The following is a 19,075-nucleotide window of genomic DNA, read 5'->3' on the forward strand; positions in this document are numbered from 1 at the left end:
AACATAGATTGCTCAAATACTGTGCAAACAAAATGAACGCGAGTTTATTCCGCACACATCTGGGAATGTGCGGCAATCTGAGTTGATAAGCAGTGGGCGCTTAACTTCAAAGAAATAGCCGTGGTTTATCACACCTGTAGCTCGAGACACTGTGGTCACATGGCTGGCTGCCATTTACTCCAACTAGTTGCATCAGAAATATTCGTGACGCAGCAGTCAGACACAGCCAGTTAAATATAGTGCTCCTGGTTTTCATTTACCCAGAGCTGTCTATGCATGGAAAATTCCCCCTTAAAATCACAGGTTCCACACTATGCTGTGATGCAGATTGTTTGGAATATATATATATATGTGTGTATATACATATACATATATATATATATATACATATATGCACACAATATTACATTTTTAATGATTTTTACAGTCTACACCCTTGCTATATAGTTTCTTCCTTTATGAGAAATGTCCTCTGCATGTAAATCACAGTCTACTTTTAAATGGGAAAGCTTTTCAGTTTTTGCAAAAATACATCCCAAATTTTAGAACAAAACAAACAGCTTCCTGTTTGAGGCACTACATACGACCGTGGCACACACCTTAGTCTCATATTATTTTCTTTATCTTTTTAAGACGTGTATTGGGTGTGGGATTATTCGTGCATTAGATTGGCTGGTGTTCACTGACTCCTCAGAGCAGGTGCAAATTATGGGCTTTGCTTTCACGAAGCTGTGAGGCTCCCGAGTCCTGCCCCATCATTGGTGCCGTGGACTGTGAAGTGGCACCTTATTGGCTACGAGACAAAGCACGCTGATTGGTTTGGGAGGCTGTGACACTGAAGCCAAATCCTTTAAATGCACGGCAAAGACTTTGTCTATCAATGAAGTAGTAAAAGGAGGGGACATTTGTGGAGGAGGAGAAGGGAAAGGTTTTCAGTAGAAGCCTTTGAGAGAGTGTTTGCTTTGGCTGGGTTCCCTGCTTTTATTTACTGAATTCCAGAGGTGACCAATACAGAAAAGAAATAAGAAAAAATGAAGTTCATCATTGGCATAGGAGGGTAAGTCTTTTATATATATATATATATATATATATATATATATATATTCATGTATCGATGTTCATTTATGGAAATTGAGAGAAAATAAAACTAAGTGGCACCCATTTCAGAGTGACCAACGGTGGGAAGACCACTCTGACAAATAGACTACTAAAGACATTACCCAACTGTTGTGTGGTGCATCAGGATGACTTTTTCAAGGTAAGATGCATGAAAGTATTTTATTTTTTTCTCATTTGAAGTAAACTTGAAAGCTAAAGTAATAATTTAATGGCATTAAAGTTGAGTTAGTGCAAGGCATTTTTATTTTTCATATGTCATTCGCTGCTTTAAAATTTGTCCTTGAAGACATTTTGTGCTCAGAAATAAACCCTCAGTCTGACCTGCAGATGTCCTGTCATGGCAGTAGTCTAGTAATGCATTTGGCTGATTGTCTCCTGGACAGCTAATGAAAGGGCTGAGCGTCCCCACTTAAAGTCAGACTTAAACCTCACTTCGAGTAAAAGAAGCCAGAAGGTCTTACATCTACCACACCCATCTTTACATGATCCACTCACAGTCAGTAAAGGATGACTGACGTCGAAAGCCTTTTTCTTAAACTTTCCCCTTAAATGTTTTTAAGCCTTTTGAAGACAAATCAGAATCTCTATTTCACAGACTCAAGATATTCCATCTCAAAGCATGTTTCACTATCAAGATGAGGCGACAACAAGCGTTAGTACCTTTTAGAATAGTTTTAAGATTTGATGAAAAAATTGTCAGATTTTCTAAGCCTAACGTTGGGAAGCGAATTCAGCCGCATTGAAAGCCGTCACCGTGTGTTCACTTTTGGTGGAGACGAGTCCTTGACTTGTCCTGTCCAGGTGTGATCAGTTCCGACTGGTTACTAGGTTGCAGCAATGTTTTGTTGGTGACTGTTATTTCAGAAACCCGATCAAATAGAAGTCGGGGAGGACGGCTTTAGACAGTGGGATGGTAAGAATGGATTTCGCGTAAGAAAACCATGCAGTAATGTACTCTTTCTTTCCTGCACATTTCTGTAGTTTGGTAACCAATCAATCCTAAACTTTGTGATATTCAATCAAATATTCTGTGGATGCTAGAGACATTCACTAACCATGACTAATGTGTGTTAAAGCACATTGGTGAGGAGTGTTGGTTTCGTGTGTGGTAAAACGTGCTCTTCTCTTTTCTCTACTTGTTCTGTATCAGTGATCACCGCTCTGGACATGGAGGCTATGATCAACACTGTCAAAGGCTGGCAGGAGAACCCCATCAAGTTTGCCCGCTCACACGGCGTGAGCCTGTCACCTGAAGCTGAAGAAGCCGGCTCTGAGGAGAAGGGGATCCACATTCTCATCGTGGAGGGGTTCCTCATCTACAACTACAAGTGGGCTTCCCAGGACCTTACTCATTTTTTCTAAACTGTGACCTACAAACCTTCTGACCTCTAAACCTTTTGAGTAATCTGACCTCTGCTTTCTCCGCAGGCCTCTTATTGATGTCTATGACAAATGTTTCTACATTTCCATTCCTTATGAGGAGTGCAAAAGGAGGAGAAGGTAACAAGCTCCTGCAGTGACTTTACCAGAATCCCCTTAAGAGCTGGACACCACAGCACAGCTTTTAATAACACAACAACCCCACACTGATCTCTTTTTCTCTGCAGTACAAGGACATACACGGTCCCTGACCCAGCCGGCCTGTTCGATGGCCACGTCTGGCCCATGTACTTGAAACACAGGAAAGAGATGGAGGACAACTGCGACAGAATAGGTTTGTAAAGCAAGTGCTTTTCCTCTTGAAATATAAATGAGACTCTGCATCCCCGCATTCGTCCATAAGCCTAGCCACAGATCTAAAAAACCTATTTAACCACCAACCAGTGAGCAGAAATGCTCTCATACTCCTTTCATTTCTGTGCAGAGTACCTTGATGGGATGACTTCAAAGGAAGAGATTTACAACAAAGTGTATGAAACCATTAACAACTCCCTTCTAAACAGCTTATAGGTAAATAAAAAAATCAAATCTTGGACATTTTCACTGACAGATCAGTAAAATCATTTGATTCCGTGTGACTAACTTTGCTTTTCTCTCTCTCTCTTTACAGCAGAACGGGTCTAACAGCGGATTTGTGTATAAACTTGTAAATATAGAAATCTGAGTAAATGTATAACATCCGTTCAGTAGCTCTAAGCCTGATTTGTAAATAGATAATCATGTAAGATATGAAGAACTAATGGCAGAAGTGCTGCGTTTTGTATAATCCTCTGTAACTGTTGTTTTTCTAACAAAGATAAGCCACCTCTGGACCGCCCAGTGTTTAAACACCAGTAACTTTGGTCTTGCTGTATTTAAAAAAAATAAAAATAAAGTCTCACTGTTTGGAAGGATTTTTGTCTCCTGATTTAAAACCCCACTGAAACCACTTCATGTTTCCTGTTTTTCTTCCTTCTGTATCTCATGAAACAAACACACATCCGCGTAGTTCCTCTTTTGAGGCACAAACCTAACATCTGGCTGCACTTGAATGAGCCTTCTTATCATATAGATAAGATTTAGTGCTCCACAATAGTAGGAGTGGCTGATTCCCCTTTGAAAGACAGGAATTGAAATGTTTCAGGGAAAAGTTATTTATTAGACCTGCCTCCTTTTTTTCTCAAAACTTCTGATAAAGCAATATATTAAATGTACTTGGAGCATTCATGCATTTAAGAACATGGTGAACAAACATATATAATATAAAAAACTCAGTCATACTCATTAAAGGTCTTTTACTTTTAATCATCTATTTGTGTAACTAAGCTGAATGATTTGTCCCACACACGTTGCTCATTTTTCATAGTGTGTATAATTTTGGTGATTAATGTAGAAAATAATAATTAACACAGAGAAGTCCTTCAGACATTCTCAAGTTTATTCAGAGTCATTCTGATCCTCATTCAGAGAAACCTGCACACCATATTCTTCTACTGCTTATAACAACAAACGCTTTATGTAGTCTTGGAGAGAAGAAGCAGCAGCTTCAACCAGTGAGCACTTAACAAGACACAGTGTCTCCCTCTAAGGCTCTTGTGAAATTAACAGCGTGATATTTCTGTAAGCTCTGATGGGGAAATGATTTTCTCGCTTACATCTACTCTTAGAGGTCACAGCCCACCAGGAGGTCGTGCTAAAGCTTTAGCACTGGGAGGTAGGCTGGTTGAAAACTTCAATATGCTTCCCAGAGGTGTTCAACACCCCATCCAGCAACATTACACGACCTCTCTATCACCTATTCTGTAACACTCCTACAGAAATAAAGGAGCAAATCTTTCATTTTTGGCATCAGCTTCAACAAGCAGCAGTGTGAACCATGTCTGCACTTCTTCAAAGTCCTTTAGAGTCACCCACATAGCACAATCCCCGGCCTCAGCCGACAGAAACAAGGGGAGACACTGAGCAATGCATTTTCACTTTTATTGATATTTTAATATCAAGCACCAAAATGAATTATATGGTTACAATAAGGGGTTTTAATTACTCCAGCTGATGACACAGAATCATTTTTAAACCATTAAATGGACAATTTCTGCTGTAAGGGGCCAGTGACAACAATAGCAATACTCAGTTCAATAGCTCAGTGTTGGATAAAGGTTTTGGTCATAAAAGTTTACTCATACTGTACATTACTGTGAGAAAAGTCCAGCCAGCTCTGTCCCTGGACTTGGCAGATCCACAGAGGGTGTGTCGGGGAGAGTTCAGGGTCTTGTGATTCGTTTCTTGGAGTCTTCACATGCCAGCGTTGGCCTGCAGCAGGGGGTAGCTGCTCTGTTAGTTTATATTTAGGCTAAGTGCCTGAGGTGTCAGGGGAATAGATTTAGCATGCCTACAGAAATCACTTATTGCCACACACCCACTCGAGGCTCCGCAGCCCAGTCTGACTCAGGGGCTATCTGCCTTCATGCAACCGCCCAGTAAGGTGAGAACCTCGATACGTGGCATGTGCTCCCACGTCACCCCAACGCCATGGAAACCCCCAAATAAAGAGCCGGGGTGTCCATATTAGGGTGGAGAGGCAGTGACACAGGAGATGACTGGCTGTCACAAGCTCAGCAGAGCCTCTGTATGAGAGAACGAGGACCCCTGAGGTATGTGAACAGTTGTGGTTTCACCAGTGAATGAATGACAGGAAAATTTATGGTGGCTCACTGAGACAAACATGTATGAACAACTGAATCAGTTGTGGTCTATCATATGACTTACACGTGTAACAATAAGCGGGGATTAAAACATTTCAAATATTTTCAAATAACTTTTAAGCTCCTTTAAATTAATAAACCCACCTCCATACTTACTTATGGATCCCACAAGGTTGAATTGTAGGTGATAAACAAACAAATTTTTGTGAGTTACTATAAAATATTAAATGTTTAATTGGAGATCTTCAACTGATTTGTCATTTTTGTAATAGCCGATAACATAAAGAACTGCAGACACAGCAAGTATTAAAGGGTAATGTTAAATATCTCTAAGAAAAGATGATAAATTAATAAAGATTTAGGCTTTTGTGCTGAAAGTGCATGTTAGCTTAATCTGCATGACTTCTTCTGCCAGTCAAACACATGACTGACCATAATAGAGTCATATGTGTATTTTGGTCTTAGGCCAAAATACACACATGACTGTATTCTGGTCCTGTCCTCCAGCAGTATGTGTGTTATTGACAGCAACTATTAGAAACTCGACCCACCTGATACCAACAAATGATCCTGGCAGCAGAAGATAATTAACTCAAGTGAGGAGGAAAAACAGTTGTGTAAAAGAAAGCTTCGCAGGACTTTATGCAGTTGTGTGAAAAACGAACCATACCCTGTTATTCAGTCACTCGTAGAACCAACTTTAACAACAATAACTTGAAGTAAAACTTCATTAACTTGAAGTAGTGACTTTCTGTTTATCTGAATTTTGGTTCACTGTTCTTTGCTTCAGTTCATTGAGGTTTGCAGGTATTTGTTTATGCACAGGTCCCATCACAGCATGTCAGTCAGGTTGAGGTCTGGATTTTAACCAGGCCATTGTAACCCCTTATTTCCTCTCTTTTTCATCCATCCTGTTGCAGATTTTATGCTGTGCTTGGGAGTTTCAGTCAGTCTTTAGCTGTGAGACAGACACCTGCACATTGACTCTAGAATACTTTGGTATACAGAAGACTTCATGGTCGACTCAATTACTGCAAGATGCCCCGGTCATGTGACTGCAATACAAGCTGAAATCATCAACCCCTGCTCTGCTTGGTTTTTGCCAAACATGGTGCTTTGCATTTTGCCCAAGTATCTCCGATGTTGTCTCATCTGCCCAAAGGACATCGTCCCAGAATTCTTGTGGTTTGTTCAGATGCAACTTTGAAATCTAAACTGTTGTGCCATATTCATTTTAGAGAGAAGACGCTTTCACCTAGAAAATCCTCCAAACAAACAACAGCTGTTCACTATTTTTCTAATTTATCCATTGTGAACTTTAACATTTGACATGCTAACTGAAGCCTGTAGAGTCTGGGTTCTTGTTCTTTGGGGTTTTTTGGCTTGTAATGAATTTGTTGGGATGTCCACTCCTGAGAAAAATGTCCACTGCCAAACCTTTGCTTTCATAGAGGTGCTCAGAGTTCCTGAGGAATATTAATCAAGTGCATTTGATTACCAGCACCTGGCTGCTAATTACCCTCTTAATTCCTATGGAAGAAGTAAGGGTGTACTTAGTTTTTTTTTTTTTGTTTTTGACACGACTGCACTGAGTCCCGTGAAAACATTTTTTTTCACATGATTGTACACTCCATGAATTAATGACTGACAGTTGCTATTAGAAACTGCACAATTAGTGCAAATTGACCCTCCCAGCAGAAGAGCACTCCACCTACTCAGGAGCAGACACATTGTTTAGTTAACATAAACAGGCTAAAATTCAATAGTTTAGTCTTTAATACTTAACATGTACCACGCAAGAGTGATTTAATGTAGTTTTGGATTTTCATTGACTTGCTCATTGTTATTTGAAACAATACACCACATGGCTGATCGTTTATTTTTACAAGTAAACACAAGATTCGTTTATTAATATGTTTTTTAAAAATGTGATTTCATCATCGAACATAAAAATGTATAACAGCGCTCAACCTTTAAGTACTTTGGTATACTACAGTGTGGCTTCAGAAACTTTTCTTAAACTTACAGAAGTTTCAGCACCAAGTTAAAAAACATGCTCATCATATAGATTAGCCCATAATAAATCAATATATATTATATATGTATTAGATATAAGGCATGTATATTATTTATTGGCTGTAATGTTGCAGCTTGTTTTTGCTGCTTTTATAGAGTTTTGTTTAATTTATTACAACACATCACACTGAATATTTTAACAAATGATCCAAATGTGGAAAATTATTCACATCTTAAGTTTTAAATGAAACAAAGTTGAATAAAACTGTAAAAATGGAACCACTCAGTAAAGTAAAAGGACTCTGACAAGCTTAACCTTGAAAACACAAAGTTTTTGGCCCGGGGTCACATTAAGGCAGTTTTTAATAGGTTACATATCAAAAGTTCACCAGACAAATCGCCACGTGTGAATGAATGAATGAAAACGTGACGATGGACACAGCAGCATGTGTCTCACTGATGAAATGTGAGGAGCGCTGACGGGCTGATTTGTGCCAAGGGTTAATCAAAGATAAGCAAGAAGCGTTTCACAAGAAAGCTGACGCTCTGCCGCTCCGACAGCCTATAATTAATCTTCCACTAGACATTGAAGCATTTTATTTCAGGTTACACTAAAAAAGGAACTTGTTTTATTTAAAGCTTTTTGCTTTAACAGGCATTAAACATCCACATGAGCGCAGAACCCAAAACAGTTTACTAACAAATGTCATTTTTCAAGCATTTTTTTTCAGTATCTCACCTGTATTGTCTCCCCATGATCTGTGGTAAACCCTCTGGATCTATCATTATACTCCTCAGAGTGGCAGTGTGAGGCCTCAGGGGAAAGCAACAGGTATATTCCATGTAGGGGAAGTTTCTTGTGGTAAAACCATTTTAAGACCATCATCTTCCTTAACAAGAAGCAAAGCTGTGAGCAGCCCTGGATACCTAGATTCACGGGATAAGATATATTCAGTGTAAAAGAATTAGTCACCCGGGGAAGGATCTGCTGCTGCTGCTGTAGGTGTACCATGAAAACAACCAGAAACTGTTTATTTTTATTTCCAAGCACTCCCAATTCACAGTCACAGATTAGTTTTTGTGGCAGCATTTGTCGTGATTTGTTTACTTTCAGTTCAGACACACAAGAAAGACTTAATTCAACATTAATACTTACTGGCTACATTTTGTGGGTTACTTGTCCTGCTCGGGAAGTCTTGTGCCAAACCAGTGCCGAGGATCTGCGTCTGTTATAAATCTAGATGCAGGGGCGGTGCCAGACTTTGGAAGAGAGAAGGTTTCTCCAGCTAAGAATAGAAAAGCATGAAGGCTCACCATCTCGATGCCCTTTTTGGCAGAGGAAAGATACTGCGACACTTCAGCAGCACTTCTCCATATGTCAGTGTCTTTTAACCTGTTCGTGACCCATATCTAACTCATACCTTACCTGAAAAAAAGATCCTGCTGATGTTAATCAAACTCTCAGCTAATTTTCAGATTTAAAACTTAAGACACGCAGTAAAAGAAAGTATCAAAGTATATTTGTTTGTCACAATGAAATATTATCTGTATTTATGTCCCTGTTCTTTTAAAAAAAAAAAGTTTTTTCTTTAATGAGTGAAAGTACTGTGCTCTCCCTTTTTCTGTCACAATATTACAAAAAACAATAAAGTTCTAATATTGGGTAGACATAAAGGAACTTCTTGTGAGCCAAAAACTTCACACCTTCTGTTTGCATGGGACAGCCAATCAGAAAACGTCTGGCTTAAAGGGAACTAACACAGCAGCACAAACGTCCATTATAAGATTTGTATGTCTGTTGCTTTTGTTGTGCTTTTCTTGTTTTTGGTTCTCTAATTTCTTCCCACTTTCTGTGTTGCTGAGTGGTTTTTCTTACTGTAGTTTAAAAAATAGGGAGCATGAAACGGGACTTATATAATCATTTTATTAATATATTGGACTTGTCTGGAACAAGACAGTGTTTCGTTATTGTGCATAGTCACTGCGTCTTGTAATTGCTGATGTTTAAGACAGCTGTTGAGCTCCTAATAGCAGACTGATGTTTTTCTTTCAGTACTTACTACAGATCCTCTCACAAGGTTCATACTGTTATAGCAGTTCATACAATGTGATTGGGACATACTAGCTCATCGTAACAATCTTAACATTGTGCCTTGAGCTTTGACCTGCTTACCTTCAGGCTCTGCTGTTGTGTAGCTGGCAGAGAGCATCGTGGGGCAGAAAGTCCAGAGCAGCAGTGGGAGACGCCAGCATTTCTGGCACACTTAATTTAAAAACAAGGTATGATAGTATACACCAAACATGTGTTTAAGCTTGAACCCAAGCAGCTTGTGTGTCGAACACAGCTACTATCAGGTCCAACTGCAGCCTTGCAGACCATTGAGCCAACTTCACACTGTTACACAACACTCCGCTCCATCTTAAACCTAACTTTAACCCCTTGCGATAAAATCTCCACCTCACTTTCAAATACCATGTGGTGCAGTTTCAGCTAAATATACATGATACTGTTCTGCTCCAGATAAGGGCAAATGAACTGTATTTTGTTTTTAAAGAGTGGGTTAAAAATTTGTAAAGACAGATCATATTATCTGTAATAAAACAGAAAAGATGCAAAATATATTTATATTATGTAGGATTTAAATCTGGAATCAGATTAAACATAATAGCTTGCTTGTATTATTTATTTGGTAATATATTGATTTTTTTAAAAAAAGGTATAGCTGAACAATGAAGGCACTGACCATAGGCTTTGAAAAGAAATCCCCAAAGAAACACCTTTGAGCATAACAAACAGAAGCGTGTTTAAAACCTGTGCAGCTAGCCTTAAAAAAGAGTTATAGTCATAAATGACAAAAGAAAAGATGGACATATTTTATGGGAACGGGCTCCCTCCGTGATAGCTGTTAGGGCACTGCAAACTGGGATGGTCTGATACAGATGCAAAGTGCCACCTTGTGGTCAATAAGACTATTTACGCAATGTAAAGTTTTTCCAGATTGTTGCATGTCTTCATGTTTCATTTGAAACGGTCAACTGTTATCGTTGTTTTGTTGTTGTTGTTTTTTGTTCGTTTGTGGGGTTTTTAGCTTGATAAACTGGTCGTGCGTGATTTTTTAACTCCATATAAAGATATCTTTAGCTTTTTCGCATTTTAGCCGTGATCAACGTGTCAAATAACAAGGAGTGATATTGAAATAAAAAAGTTCTGCTCAACAAAAAATATTACTTAAACACAACAACTCATATCCTTTTGTGTTCTTTAGTGTTCCCTGAGCTTTACCAGCTCGAGGTGATGCATTTGGCTGAGTTAAGTTTACACCCTTGCGTGAAATTTACTCAGCAAACGTACTTGTCTAACCGCACGTAACCACAGCAAGGAATGGGTTAAATTCTTTAGAAGCTTGACTTAGTGAAAGTAACTGGACTGAATTCGACAAACGAGCCGGGGAAAAAGGATTCAGCCCTCCTCTCCTCTCCATCTCTCAGTCCTCCTGAGAAGTGCTATGTTGTTTTGTGTCAGAGCTGAAACTGGAAGCGCACTGCCGATTTTAATCCATTCTCCACGAAACTTCAACGTCTGTGCCCGCAAACTTACGTGATGTTTGCTAACTTACACGTAGGCTTTAATTTATTAAGTTTAATTGCCATGGCTAAACGATCACTTTTATTTTTATATATTTTCCAAGGACTACTCCCCCTCAGCTTTGGGCAGCAGCGCACTGTTGGCCCCTGGCGGCACCGGATTCAATGGGAGAACAACGGGCAGGTTTACAGTTTAATGAGCACTGGGCTGGAGTACCAGGCTCCGTATCGGTCCACCAGCCAGTCGAGGGTTTACGTGAGCAGTCGGAGGGATGGTACCGGGACCCAGATGTCTGGAGCGCGCAGAAGAATGACGCTTGTGAGAACCGGACCAAATGAATCCAGACAGTTCAGGACTGATAACAGTGCACAGTCGGGACTTCTCACACCTGGACACGATGTTAGACCGTATGCGCCCGTGAATCGTCATGCGTCAGGGTTCAGACAGCGACTTGAACGCCCTACAGCAGCAGTTGTAAGACATCCAGGCGCACGCCATTTTAATGGTGAATTCACCAGAACCACGAACGCCTCTTCACCGGGGAGTTCAACAGATTTTTCTGGCGGTAATGGAGGTTCTGTCACTGTGGATAATACCGCACTACATACTAGAATAGGTGAATCCGGACCTGGTGCGCAAAACCAACAGTTACGCGCGGGGCCGGAGGTGACGCCCGTCTCCAGGCAACCTGCTCAGACTGATCGCTCCATCTCAGCAAACCCGTCAGGTCTGGAAAATGAGTCTGAGGCACCGGCTGTATTTCCTGCACTTACTGAGGAAAACAGCAATGGAGAGGACATGGTCAATGACGACCCTCGAAACCCGCTTAAAAACCACAGGAATTCTGTTTTCTACAACATGTATCCGACCAGAGGGAGGTCAGCGGCCCGCACCCTCCGTCCGCCTGGCACAGGGTACGGCACAGGATATTTCCAAAACGGTAGGTCAAGTGTTCCATTTATATAATATTAGAGAAGTCAGATTATGTAGATCAGGGGTGTCAGACATAAGGCCTCTGTCTGGCCCACGGGACGGTGTAAAGGATAGTTCAGATTTTGAACTTTTAAAAGTAATTTATTAAGTTTTACAGTTTTTGCTATTGATCCATTCATACTACATAAAAGTACATTTTCTGTGAATTAATGAAAACTTTATATTCTAAATTTATGATAACAAGACAGAGCCTTTACACCTTAATCATTTCGTTTCACTGATCAGGCCCACTTCACATGAACGTCCACGGTGTAAAATGAGTTTGAGATCCCTGATATTTGTTAGCTGTTCTTCAAATTTTATATTTCATATAGTTAGCCAAATGGATAGATTTGCAATGTAAATTATTAAAATTAAGAGTGGATTAAGAAACTGTGTCTGTGATCAATATTTTAAAATAATATAATTCCAGCAAGCAAAACCTGTTTTAGTGTTAATTTGGCCACTACTTTAAAACAGCTTGTTATCCATTATTTGGCATGAATATTACTGGCTTTACATTCATGTAACGGTTCTATGAACACACAAAAACACTGTTATATTTAAAATCATCTGCTTGTTTGATTATTTAAGGACAATTTTCATAACTTTATGTCTCACCTTAAACAAAAAGCCAAGGAGCGAGAGAAAAAAAAGTCTTATTTGGCTTTTGGAGCTGTAAGGAATGTGAAACATGTTAAATTATGCCAACAAACACAAAGCAGCTTACATTTCCAGGGTGTCTATTTCTGTGGATTATTCTCAGCCTGAATAAGTTGGGAACATTAAGATGTCAGGAGGAAAAAAAAAAACTTGGACTGTCCATTTAATCTCCTCCCAACAGGACTGCCAGACCTTGTGCCAGACCCATATGCCATCCAAGCAGGTACCTATGTCCAGCGCATGCAGATGTACGCGCTTCGCTGTGCAGCTGAGGAGAACTGTCTGGCCAGGTAATCTGAGGTGCCAGAAGTGATTCACTTCTTCAGTATGAACAGAGCAGCACGTAGACACTGAGGCAGACACGCATACTTATGTCCTTTGTTTTGTTTTTTCTCAGTGGGGATCCCTTTTACGTGCTTAAGAACAACTTTTAGTTGTTTTAGGGTTGCATTCAATTATGCCAGTGTAAGCTGTTAAGCATGCTGGGATAACTGTTTTGTTAAGCGAGTTACAAAAGCATTTGATCTTATTACGTAGCAATGATTGTCCAACATGACTGTCCAACATCATGTCCTGCCAAGACATAAATGTTCTGGTTTGGTTTTCCCAAAAGCATTAAGCACAATGGAACAAACCCTTTGCGCTCTGTTACTTTTAAGAAAACTAGACCTGGGAGCTCAGCCAGTAGCACTTTTCCAATGCAGCTTACGCTTTTTTCTCCTGTGATTCATCCAAGATCGGCTTATGGACCCACTGTGCGAGACATCAACTTCAGAGTCCTCCTGCGGTTTCCACAGAAAGTGAAGAACCAAGGCACCGCTGACTTCCTCCCTTTCAAGCCCAGATATCAGTGGGACTGGCACAGCTGTCACCAGTGAGTTTGATGACTCCTAAATCCTTTTTCTTAAAAAAAAATTTTTAAAAAGGGATTAGCCATTCAGATATGACAAACTAGGAAGAACACCAAACCCTCAAAATTCACATAAGACAATAAAATTGCGGGTTTTTTAGACATTCCTGAGCCATAACAAAATATCCGCTATTGATTCTTTTCCATCTGTTTTGCACCCACAGACACTACCACAGCATGGACGCCTTCAGCAACTACGATCTGCTGGATGTTATCACAGGACGTAAAGTGGCAGAGGGACACAAGGCCAGTTTCTGTCTGGAGGACACGAACTGTGATCCTGGATTCAGGCGACGCTACGCCTGTACAGCTCATACGCAGGTAGCACACCATCATATGTTATGTGATATAACGCCGCACGGATTGATATCTGTTTTACACGAGAGCTGAGGAAAAAGATAAAGAAAGAAGACGCTCAGTTCAGTTAGGTTTAATTTTATTTAAAACATTCATCCACCTATTTGTTTTCTGAGTCGGAATGCTTGCGGATTTACAACAGTTCTCGCAAGATTTCATAGCCCAACTTCATTTGAGGGCAGTGTGGAGATAAAGTCTTTTTTAACAGGAAGAACCCTCCATAACTTTGTGGGATAGGTCAACAGTAGACATGCAAAGTCTTAAGATCTTTGTGAAGTGAAGGTTTAAAGTTGAGATGAGATGCATCATTCCCGATCTGGTAAAAAGAGATTTGTGACGGAGATACTTTTACATGCACTTAAATTTAAATGTAAAGCTACTGCTATCGCTGACCTATGCACCTCAGGTGAAGCATGGAGGCTGAAGTCTAATTTGCTTCAGGCTATTTCCTGGGTGTTGTTCCCCCACTCTGCTCTCTGAACTACCCTGTAAAGTAAAGACTAAAACAGCAGTAGAGACTTGCTATATATCAACTATCACCACCTTTGTGCCAAACTCAAGCAGTATTTTTTGCATTGGACTCTCCAGGATTCTGGTATATTTGAGGTCTTCAAGTTCATGGTGAGATCAGCTCAATCAGACAAGCCGGGTGTAAAATGATTTATTACAGCAGCAGAAAAATATACTCTCCCTGCAAATCTGTTACATGTAAAAGCCTGAAAGTGATGAGTAATGCAGGAATTATGGCTTCACGTATCTGTGAAACATCCATCCAAAGCTCTAACTTCACACAATTCAGCCAGCACAGAGACTACACAGACACATTTATGCGAAGTCCTCCAGAAAACCAACGGCTTGCAGCCCGAAGATGATGTCGCTAACCGTAGAAAGCTGACTGGCTAAATAAACTGAAGGAGAAACAAGAAAAAAACCCATCATGGATAAATATAAATAAATAAAATAAAATAATAGATAAAAACTAGACTTTTGGAAAAAAAATAGCAGACTGAAATGATTTTGCGAACTTGGAAAACTAACTGCAATAAAATATGTAAATGTAGAGAAAACATCATTAGTTTTAGTATCTGTTACTTTGATTAATGCCTGAAGAGGCATTGATGGGCATTTACTGAAGCTCTGAATGTCTACAAGACTATGAGTCAGTATTTGTATTGCATTGATTTTCCTAAATATTGCCTCTCTCCATGCAATGAAAATTAAAAAACAAAACTAGAACTATGACTGAAATTAATAAAAACTAAACTAAAACTAAAATTTTACTAACTAAAATGAAATATGAAAACTCACTCTGTAAAGAAACTGAAAAAAAAACCCCATATCAAATCGAAATAAAAATAAAAAACAAATTAAAAAACTACAGTAACTCCGGTACAGACACATTCTTTGTATACTATGACTGCATCAGGCCCAACAGCAAAAACATGTAAAGTAGCTCACCGGTTCCTCTACAGAGTTTTGACCCTGCCCCCTGACAATGTGGATCTGTAAAGCTGTGCACAGCACTTACACACTTCCGGGACACTACTGATACTTAAATATGCACAGGCAGATTTTAAGGAAGTGGAAGGAGCAGCAGTGCAGGACAGAGATTGCAAATTATGAAGCTTAAACAAACCACCAAATTGGGAGGGTGATGTGAGGAAAGTGAGACATGTCACGTGTGTCTGAAGCAATGCTGCTTGAGTTGACTGAACTGGCTCGCAGGCTTCTCGCCATTTATTTCACAAAGCTCCTTCACAGCCACAGACGACATTAAACAGCTGTGTTCACAGCCACTCACCATGATGAGTAAATATACTTGAGCTGTAAAATCACTGGAGACCCACTTTAAATAGCAAATAAGAGCTAAACAAGAAAAGTAAGAATGGGTAGGACTTTTTAAAGTAGTTCAATAGGAAAACAACTGCAAGTGTTCATTTGCATTATTCTGAAGGCCCAGATACTTTTATGAAGAGCTTTAGGAGAAAATACGAGTCTTTATTGAGGTAAAAGTGAGTCTGATGTGCAGGTGATGAATCCAGACAGACAAAAGCACGAGGAGTAGACTAAACCAGATACCAGGAAACAGAACTGGGTAGAAAACACAAGGCAGCGCTCATTAAGAGCATGTTGGAAAGCAAATTGCACACTAAGACAGTCTGGAAGGGAAAAAAGGGAAGACATGCAGCTTAAATACACAGGGAAGACAGTTAGAGGCAGTGGGACGCATTAGGGCGGAGCACGCAATCAAACAGGAGAAACGGGAGGAGGTATTTGAAATGAGAGGCTGAGTAATAAAATAACACACACAGAAAAAAAGAAAAATATGTAACAATGGAAAAAAGTTCATAAGCTATTCAGCAGACTTCTGATCCTTCTGTTTAGTTTATCACATTAGAAATAAAGATGCTTTTGTGTTTTTTGTCTTTTGCAAATCCTCCAAATCCACTTCAGAGAAATGTTTTTCTAACTAGAACATTTATTCCAATAAAACTAAACATCCTGTTGCCACAGGAATATTTATCGTATCTTTTGTGTGAGCTCTGTGATTCTGACTCTATATAATGTTTAAGGTTAATGCTTTCTTATGACAGATATGCGTGCGCCTGTTCAAGTTATAAAACCTCACTGAGGTGACTGTGTTTTGTAGGGTCTGAGCCCAGGTTGCCATGACATCTACGCTGCCAACATCGACTGTCAGTGGATTGACATCACTGATGTGCCTCCAGGAAACTACATCTTGAAGGTGTGTCACATGTTCGTTCTCTGTATGTGTATTTCACAACACAGAAATAAATGTTTATAACCTCCTGCTACAGAATTTATTCATGATTTATGTATTTTTTTTGTCAGGTTACAGTCAATCCCAATTTCCACATCCTGGAGTCAGACTTCAACAACAACGTAGTGAGATGTGATATTACTTACACAGGCGTTTATGTTCAGACACGCAACTGTCGAATAACGAGGTATTATAAGAGGGTTTCTCTGAGCATGATCGTAGCATAGATTCGAGTGAAAAACAATGCTTTTTAGAGGGCTCAGTGCAGTCCTGTGAAAAACCAAGTCCACCCTGTTTTCATAAGAATTAGGAAGGTAAGTAGCAGCTAAAGTGCTGCTAATCGAATAGATTTGATTAACTGATCAACAGCAAGTGTGAGCAAGCAGAAGCTTTGTCAGTTTGTTGGTCTGTGTTAACCCAGTGCCACAATCTTCCTAGGAGTTGACATCTCAGCAAATTCAAGGTCAGACTGCAATTCTCAGAGAAACAGCAAAAAAACAGACGGCTGCATCTCCGACTCTACAGGCCACACAGCATTTAAAAGATTAAAGTTCACAACACCACTTTGAAAAAAGATTGAACATGGTTTATTTGGAAGGGCTAACAGGAGAAAGTCTCTTCTTTCTTAAACAAAGAAGAAGAAGAAGAAACCAAAAAGAAAAAAAGATGAAAGCACATCTTAGGTTTGTATCTTAGGTTTTCACAGGACTGCACTCGTACTGCAAACACTTTCCTTTTCATGTGACTGTAGGCTGTGTTTTTGTACTCTGGACATTTTAAACACCACATTCCCTTTATTGAACTGGAATGAATGATTCATTTGGTAAATATTTCAGATTTAGTCAACACGAGATGTCTCTTTATATATGTTATCCAAATTAGTTTAAATTAGTGGTTCCAAAAATCTGGGACATTTCCCAGAAATGTTTTAGTGAAAACTATCAGGTTGTTGCATCAAAGCTGTATCAAATATATTTTATTCTAATTCCTAATGCTTAATGATTTTCTCTTTATCTGTTTTCAGGGGTTGAAATATAAATTTTTCTGGAAACATGCAGAAGTTTGGCAGTAAGACCCCGTCTGTACTGCACAGGCTCAACGACATCAGTGAAAAAAGGTTTATGCAGTTGGTAAAATGTTGTATTGTAATGGTGAGCTGCATTCCTGCATTCCTGCAAGTCTTGGGGTTGCATTTATTCAGAATAAATGCAAAATTAGTTTACACAAACTTTGTATATGGAACTAGTGATGTCATCAGAATTACTTGATTGTGTATTTCTAGAAATGTGCTACGATTGGTTACAAATTATGTTTTGGTTTGTTTTTCTTAACAAATACAAGTACTGTTCGTAGACACGTTTCTTCCTTTAAGTGCTACTTACTCGCTTGAAATGTGTGTATTGTTTGTCATTTGATGTCGTTGTTAATGTTTTTTTCTGATTTTTGTTACTATTATGTGCACATTATTAACATCTAGAGTTTTATTTAACCTTATAACATCCACTCTTTTGGGGAAACTCTTTTAGGGATAAGGTTTAATGTTGCTCATTGTCAGCTCCATAATTTGTTCTTCCTCTCTACTAGAGGAGTTTTGTGTGATTACCAGTTCAAAACAAGGTCCCCTGGATTTCAGCAGTGATTGGCTGCCCTTCCTTAAACATCACGTTGGATCGGGTTGGTCTGCTCACACCCAGAGCCTGATATATTAGGCGTGACCATATTAGGGGAAAAAAGCTGACCACGCATTTAGAGCAGTCTGATGCCTGATCTTGTGGATCACAGGGAGTACAGTACTTCCACATACAGTGACATTATTATTTGAAACTTTGATCATATGAATATCAACCACTGTAAAACTGTACATCAGATATCATCAAATGCTCTACAAATCAGGCTTGAAAAACCATGGCAACCAAAACACTAAGGTTGACGCTTCAGAGCCAACAGGCAAAGTAGTGATGTTTTATAACGTCTGTCGTTGTCCTGTAGACAACTTAGGATGTTACTGTAGAACTCCATGTTGATAGTCTGGTCATGACGGGTGAATTCATGGAACACCCTCCAAACCCCCTCCAAAAACTCCTCGTCACACTCCTGACCTGAAGTGTCGCCATCGGGCTTGGAAACTTAGGACGCTTCAACTGAAAACTGCTGGGTCATAGCTGGAGGTCCAATTCTAATTACCAGCAAGTACCACCAAGGAAGTCGGTCTTCAATTTGAAATTAAATCAGGTATGTTTTTGTGTTTGTTTGTTTTGTTATTTTATGATAGTGTTCCTGGAGCTTTTTGACCATACCTTGTATATAAGAAAAAATAAGAAAAAGGTTAGCTCCTCTTATAATACAGGAGCTACATTAGTTATAATAGAAGGTCCGAACACATGTATGAAACCACATCTTAAAGGTTACTGATAGAATCTGAAACCTGCTTATTAGCCTGTGGCTCAGAGACATCCTAAACATAACCCCAAACAGATCACCATCCAATCTGGTGGATGTTAAGAGGTTTTTACATAAAAGATATTCTAGATCGTCGCTACTGTCAACAA

The 19,075-nt window shown here is 39.5% G+C and overlaps 2 protein-coding genes and 1 long non-coding RNA gene across 4 annotated transcripts; 2 read left to right on the forward strand and 1 right to left on the reverse strand.

The window, feature by feature from the left end:
• The first annotated feature begins 833 nt into the window (after nt 1-833).
• nmrk2 (nicotinamide riboside kinase 2) lies at nt 834-3,452 on the forward strand. Of its 2 annotated transcripts, none has more exons than XM_026148806.2 (8): nt 834-1,057; nt 1,168-1,258; nt 1,984-2,032; nt 2,270-2,447; nt 2,548-2,619; nt 2,727-2,833; nt 2,984-3,069; nt 3,170-3,452. In XM_026148806.2, the coding sequence occupies exons 1-7, from the start codon at nt 1,032-1,034 to the stop codon at nt 3,067-3,069; spliced, it is 609 nt and encodes a 202-aa protein (XP_026004591.1). In that variant the 5' UTR covers nt 834-1,031; the 3' UTR covers nt 3,170-3,452. The 2 variants fall into 2 exon arrangements, with proteins under 2 accessions (XP_026004591.1, XP_080149378.1); XM_080293252.1 differs by having other exon boundaries at nt 880-1,057; nt 3,173-3,452.
• A 1,052-nt stretch (nt 3,453-4,504) lies between these two features.
• On the reverse strand, nt 4,505-8,528 carry LOC113010031 (uncharacterized). The gene is made up of 3 exons (XR_003270277.2): nt 8,413-8,528; nt 7,996-8,183; nt 4,505-4,848 (listed from the first exon to the last, which is right to left on the reverse strand). It is a non-coding gene; the product is annotated as an uncharacterized LOC113010031 (long non-coding RNA).
• Nucleotides 8,529-10,711: 2,183 nt separating this feature from the next.
• On the forward strand, nt 10,712-17,878 carry loxl5b (lysyl oxidase-like 5b). Its single transcript, XM_026148801.2, has 7 exons — nt 10,712-11,782; nt 12,659-12,767; nt 13,214-13,351; nt 13,552-13,708; nt 16,395-16,490; nt 16,598-16,713; nt 17,551-17,878. Exons 1-7 carry the CDS (start codon nt 10,858-10,860, stop codon nt 17,555-17,557), a joined length of 1,548 nt encoding a protein of 515 aa, XP_026004586.1. The 5' UTR covers nt 10,712-10,857; the 3' UTR covers nt 17,558-17,878.
• The last annotated feature ends 1,197 nt before the right edge of the window (nt 17,879-19,075 follow it).

This window comes from Astatotilapia calliptera, chromosome 18 (genome assembly GCF_964374335.1).
Source record: "Astatotilapia calliptera chromosome 18, fAstCal68.1, whole genome shotgun sequence".
Lineage (NCBI taxonomy): Eukaryota > Metazoa > Chordata > Actinopteri > Cichliformes > Cichlidae > Astatotilapia > Astatotilapia calliptera.

What these genes read in the sequence shown, in the direction of transcription:
- nmrk2 (XM_026148806.2), top strand. Translation starts at nt 1,032, where the DNA reads ATGAAGTTCATCATTGGCATAGGAGG. An exon ending in TTCATCATTGGCATAGGAGG is followed by an intron (nt 1,058 to 1,167) that starts GTAAGTCTTTTA and finishes CACCCATTTCAG; the next exon opens with AGTGACCAACGGTGGGAAGA. An exon ending in ATCAGGATGACTTTTTCAAG is followed by an intron (nt 1,259 to 1,983) that starts GTAAGATGCATG and finishes CTGTTATTTCAG; the next exon opens with AAACCCGATCAAATAGAAGT.
- loxl5b (XM_026148801.2), top strand. Translation starts at nt 10,858, where the DNA reads ATGTTTGCTAACTTACACGTAGGCTTTAATTTATTAAGTTTAATTGCC. An exon ending in CCTGTACAGCTCATACGCAG is followed by an intron (nt 13,709 to 16,394) that starts GTAGCACACCAT and finishes TGTGTTTTGTAG; the next exon opens with GGTCTGAGCCCAGGTTGCCA. An exon ending in CAGGAAACTACATCTTGAAG is followed by an intron (nt 16,491 to 16,597) that starts GTGTGTCACATG and finishes TTTTTTTGTCAG; the next exon opens with GTTACAGTCAATCCCAATTT.